Source organism: Lolium rigidum, chromosome 1 (genome assembly GCF_022539505.1).
Source record: "Lolium rigidum isolate FL_2022 chromosome 1, APGP_CSIRO_Lrig_0.1, whole genome shotgun sequence".
Taxonomy (NCBI): Eukaryota; Viridiplantae; Streptophyta; class Magnoliopsida; order Poales; family Poaceae; genus Lolium; species Lolium rigidum.
Window position 1 is genome coordinate 210,841,800 of NC_061508.1, and position 6,079 is coordinate 210,847,878.

The following is a 6,079-nucleotide window of genomic DNA, read 5'->3' on the forward strand; positions in this document are numbered from 1 at the left end:
TACCTAATTGTATATCTGGAATTTTGAAGAAAAAAAAGAGAACCAACCTGAGGTTGGGTGGTTAGGAGGGTGGTTGTTCCTCTAGCCCACCAGAGTTCAAACCCCAGGTTTAATATCTGTGTGTCTCATAAAGGCGGAATATTCATTCGGTGGGAGTCGACGTTCTCGTTGACAGCGAGGCACCTTTGGTGACTTCGTCAATTTCAAGATTCAATCCACCGACTCAGTCTTTCCGAGGGTGTTCATAGAGGTAGGGTGCATGTGTACGTTCATAAGATGAATGCATGCGCGTGTATATGTGGGCGTCTAGTTTATATTGTGTTTGTCAATTTTTTTTTTGAAAAAACATTCTAGGCATAGAATTTTCAAAACAGAGGGTGCCGTTTTGGATGGCTGTCTTCACGCGCACGTCGGCCCATATTTCTTTACGAAAGGCCCAAGCCCTGTAAACCATATTTCGGCCTATTTCCCATTTCAACCCAAGGGTTCTTGTATGAACTTGTATATAGAGAATGGGCTTTTGAACTGACCGTTTCTATAACTGTACAGTACTTAGCATAGACGGAACACATTACCCGACCACGTACGCGCGCGCTTTGTCGTCTCTTCACGCGAACGTCGGCCCATATTTTCTTTACGAAAGGCCCTGTAAACCATGTTTCGGCCTATTTCCATTTCAACCCAAGGGTTCTTGTCCAACACAAACCTTCCACTGCCGACCCAAAAGGCCAAAACCTCTCTCCCTCCTGCTCCGCCTCCGCCGCCGCTGCAACGGCGACTGCACCGCCAAGCATGGCCGGAGAAGCCCTCCGCGCAGCCGACCTCCCGGGCCGCGGCCGCGCGCTCCTCGCAGCCCGCGAGATCCTCGAGGGCGAGGTGATCCTCTCCGAGTCGCCCATCCTCCTCTACCCGTCCTCGCTCGCCTCCCTCCCCGCCTACTGCTCCGCCTGCTTCCGCTCCCTCCCGCCACCACCCCACGCCCCCTGCCCCTCCTGTCGCGCCGCCGCCTTCTGCTCCCCGGCCTGCGCCGCCGCCTCGCACCCGCGCCTCCTCTGCGCCGCGCTCTCCCGCAACCTCGCCGCCGCCCCCGACGCGCACCAGGAGGCCCTCCTCTTCCTCCTCTCCGCCTACTCGCTCCCGGACCCCTCCCTCCGCGCGCTCCTCTCCCTCTCCTCGGCCCCCTCCCCGAGCCAGCAGCAGCAGGACGCCGCGACCCTCCACGCCATGGTATCCTCCCTGGCGCCGCCGCACCTGCTGCCCCCGGGCTTCTCCCCGGACCTCACGGCCGCGCTCCTCTCCAAGGACCGGACCAACAGCTTCTCCATCATGGAGCCGTACCGCCCCGACGTGCCGCTGGAGGTCCGCAAGACGCGCGCATACGCCGTGTACCTCCGCGCCTCGCTGCTCAACCACGACTGCCTGCCCAACGCCTGCCACTTCGACTACGCCGACAGGCCGGGGCCAGGGAACACCGACATCGTCGTGCGCGCGCTCCATGGCATATCGGAGGGGAGGGAGGTCTGCATCAGCTACTTCGCGGCCAATTGGAGGTACGCTGACCGGCAGCGCAGGCTGCTGGAGGACTATGGGTTCCGGTGCGAGTGTGACCGGTGTCAGGTCGAGAGCAAGTGGAAGTTTGATGATGATGATGGTGATGATGAGGGTGGCGATGGGGATGACACCATGGAAGAAGAGCATGACAAGGAAGATGGTGTTGATGAGGGGATGGAGCAAGAGGAAGGGAGTGATGGCGGTGATGACGATTTCCCGCATTCCTTCTTCTTTGTAAGGTATCTGTGTAATCGTGAGGACTGCTATGGCATGCTTGCACCGCTGCCACCCTTGCCGAATGGTGACCTGTCCCATGTGTTTGAGTGCAATGCCTGTGGCCAGCTGAAGAAGGAAGAAGAGGATGACGATGAGCCTGATGCTGGTGATTCCAGCATGGTCAATTAGAATGTTTACTGTGGTACTTTTTTGTTTGGGTAAGTGTTTGCTACTTCACTTTCTATCTACCGCAATATTGATACTGCTTCTTGGGTTGACAGTATTGTTATCTGAAGTGACTATTCTGATATCTGAAGTTAGCTAGCATAAAATTAGTGATGCTCGAGCATATGCAGCTTCATATTTTAGTCAGTTCAAGATAACAAATTTCAATCCGTGCATATGTTGAGCTGTAGACCAGGAAATTAATGATTTGATTAGGCACTGCAGTAACCATGTGGCAATAATCTTAATCGTTCTTAATTTCCATTGTTTGATGTGGAGGAACATTTGATATAGTTCCTATGAATTCTCTGGGAAATATCAATCATGCATGCTAACCTGGTTAAGTCTGCTAGCAAGTAATGATACTAGTTTACCATCAAAGCTTACTATGTGGAAGTGTTGATGTACTCCCTCTATGTCATCAAACTCCTAACTTGAACTTTGTAAAGTTTTACCAAATTTATATGAAAAAATATCAACATGTGAAATGCCAAATGAACAGTATGAGAATATATTGCACAAGGGATCTAATGGTATTGATTTGGTATTTTAAATGTTGATCTTTGAATTTGGTCGAACTTTACAAAGTTTTACCTAGGACAAAACTAATAATGCACTATATTTTGATAACTTGGGGGATTTTATGATCATGTTTCTTCCCTTAATTGAGAGTTTCAGACTACCCTCGTTGAGGATCCTGAACCCTCAATAGGTGCTCACTTTCTATTCATTAGTTTTGCTTCTTGAGTTGAATAGTAAACAGAAAGCTGACTCAGTCAAGACGGTGCTTCATTATATATGACTAGATTAGCATGAGCCATCGAATTTAGGGAACATTTAGGGCTTTAGGCATCGAGTAGACATTATATGTGGTTTTCATCTTAACTCCAATACTGTCAAAGCATGCATTAGCTGAAAGACTCGTTAGCAAAAGTCAAATGTTTAGCATTTATACTGTGCTTACTACACTGGGCATTGCATCCATTGCAGATAGTTTGAAAGTAATTTGTGTGTTCGTATGTATCTATGATGGTTCTGACATCCAAATTGTCATATGGCAGTGCAGTTTTTGGACGGGGATGAAAAGGAGGTACTGTTGGGCCGGCGTTTCCCTACCTGAGGGTTGTTTGTCTAAAAGAATCTGGTTCAATCCACCGAAAGCCAGGAAGACGTATGTAAAAGATTGGATCACTGAATCTGAATATTATTTATGGGCAGTCCCTGCTTGGACTTGTACAATTTTTTGGTGTGCCCATGTCTTTCATGGCCAAGTGAACCTCTGGCAGTTATAAACTGATGGAAGTTAGGTTCGTCAGGGTTTAACTTATGTCATGTCCCTTGGCTGTCTTGCCTTATGACCTGCATCGTTGGCTGTTCGTTAATGTTGTCTTATGGTAGTAGCTGTTTTTATTTGGTTGCGAACTTTCCGAGTGACGTGCATTTTGTGAGCAAATGAATGTGCCTAGCTAGCTTCTGCATATACTACATGGCAGGAAAGTGAATACTATTGCGGCGAGTGTGCTGGAGAAATAAGATTTTCTTAGGGCATCTCCAACCGGGCGACCCAAACGGACGCGCTGGACCGTCCGTTTTGGGCCGTTTGGGTGGCCGAACGGACACCCGGACAGCTCCCCGCGTCCGCGTATCCGTTTGGGTTGCACGCTGCGCCCAACGCGCGGACGCACCGCATATGAAAATAAAAAAGGAAAACAGCCAAAAATAACATTACACTAGTGGTTAATTAAACTTAGCCCTATTTTGGGCAATTTTTACACAAAAGAAAGCCCTATATGGGCTTTAAACTAAAAAAAGAAACCCTAGACAGGGGTTTGCAAGCACGGTGGCCGCCGGCGATACTACCCCCAGTAGTACTCGTCATCGTCGGCGTCGATGACGACGACGCCCCCGGCGGCGACGCGGCTGTTCCGGCTCGACACGCCGGAGGGCACCGGGGACTCCGGCCGGGGCTCCCACTCGCGCCCTTCCCGGGCGGAGTGCGCGTTCGGCGGGCTCGCCGGCCTGCGCGGCCGTGCCCTCCGCGCCGACTCCTCGTCGGAGCTGCTCCTCCGCCGCGGCTCGCGTGGCCGGCGCTCCTCCTCCGCCGGGCGCGCGGCCCGGCGCTCCTCCTCCTCCCGGAGCGCCGCCCCGACGCGTAGCCTCCTCCCGACGGCGCGCCGGCTCGAGGAAGGCCCACGCGTCCGCCTAGGCGTCCTCCTCGGGCCTTCTCGGCCGCCTCTCCCGGCGCGGAGGTGCGCGGCGCCTCGGCGAGGTGCGGCCATTTGGCCGGCTCGTCGAGGTCCTCGTCGCTCGCGGGACGCCGCGAGCGCCGCCTCGCGGCTCCGGGTCGTTCTCCTCCTCCCGGGGCTGCGGCTGCGGCCGGGGCCGGGGCTGGGGCGCGGGCTCGTTGATGTAGAGGCCGCCGGGGCGGCGGCCAGCCCGCCTAGCGGCTGTGCTCGGCCGCGCGCGAGGCCGCGCCGTCGCGGATGTGAAGCATGTGCGCCGGCGCGCATCGTGCTCCACCTCGAACCACAAGTCCCGGTTGGGACTTGCGTCGCCGTACGCGGGGTCGTGCCGGAGGTCCGCCGACGGCCGAGCGCGGCGCCTCCGGATCTCGGCGTAGCGAGGCGCGGCTCGACGCCGGGATGGGCGGCACCGGAACCCGATGCGGGCTCGAGGTGCCGGCCGTGGGGGAGGTGCACGTCCCCCACGGCATTGGGACGCCGGCGTCCCGGAACATCCGCGCCACCGCTACGGTGACGTAGATCCGCTCGCGTACGGGAGGCGCCGGCGGCCCCATTGCGAACGCCGGCGGCGCGACTTGCCGGCTGCTGCCGGCCTCGTGGTCGTTGGCGGACGGCTCGAACTCGCGCTTCGGGGCCATGGCGGCGCGGAAGCTTCGAGCTTGCGCGTGCGGTCGGAGTGGAAAGTGGGGACTGGATAGGGACCGTCCCCTTCCCCAGTCCACATTTAATAGGACTGGGGCACAGACAGGTGGGCCAGCCACGCGGACAGGGCGGACACGCGAGGACGCTGCGTGCCATCCGCGGCCACGCAAACCCGGCCCAGATTTGGGCCGGGTTTGCGTCGTTCCGGACGCCGCGGCCGTCCGCTTTTGCGGTGCGTCCCCGCGTTGGCCGAGTTTTTGTCCGGCTGGACCCATCCGGACGCGCGGGCACGGGATGGGTCGCCCCGTTGGAGATGCCCTTACTGAACAGTCAGTGCTGTGAAGGCATGCGTTGTTCGGCTGTCTGTTAGACTTGAATCTTAAGTGTTGGCGCCTTTCTGGTACTATCTGTATGGTCCAGGTTTTGGTCCTTGGCGAGACTGAAACAGGACTCTTTTCTGGGGTTTGAAGTGGAGGCATTTTTCTGTAGCTACTGATAGCCTGGTTCCACACCATGACCCGGCTGATAATGAATCTTTTGTGGATTATTCCACTCGTTGAACAGAACGTTGAGAAGTCAAAATATAGAGCTGCCAAAGCTGCCAGCCAGATCCACCAAGTATGAAGAAGAGATGAATCCAGTCACCATCGGTAGATAACGTAGCCACCGAGGATGAAGAAGAGATGTGATTCAGCCTATGTTCGGTTGGTGACTAAACTAGCCACGCTGAAAAATCTGCCCTTTCAACATTAGTCTCTGTTTGGTTTGTCATCAAAACTTTGGTCGTTAATGGACGTCCACCATTTTTCTCGTCGATTCTTGCTAAATATTTGACCAATTTCTTTTTTTTTGAAAAACACAGTACAACGCAGATGCTCACATACACGCACATACACTCATCCCATGAACGCACACAGCTATAATGGAGAGGAAAAGGAATGTTTTCAGTACTCTTCGGTTAGGACTGCTGGCTTAGCCAGATCGATCAACCTAGTCTCGGTTTCAATTCACATTGCCATTTCTAGTGTAAATTTTAGCACCAAAATTTACACTAAAAATGGTAGTAAAATGAATTAGAAGTAGGATTTTGGTGTGATCCCACTTGACACCTTAGATAAACGACACATCAGGTTAAAAGTACCAAACTCGCTAGAATTATTGTGAAATTTCAGTAAGACGGGTGAAAAACAACAACAGCAAGA

The 6,079-nt window shown here is 54.0% G+C and overlaps 1 protein-coding gene across 1 annotated transcript; it reads left to right on the forward strand.

The window, feature by feature from the left end:
• Positions 1-792: 792 nt before the first annotated feature.
• On the forward strand, positions 793-1,979 carry LOC124683066 (histone-lysine N-methyltransferase ASHR2-like). Its single transcript, XM_047217643.1, has one exon. The coding sequence runs from the start codon at positions 793-795 to the stop codon at positions 1,954-1,956; it is 1,164 nt and encodes a 387-aa protein (XP_047073599.1). The 3' UTR covers positions 1,957-1,979.
• The last annotated feature ends 4,100 nt before the right edge of the window (positions 1,980-6,079 follow it).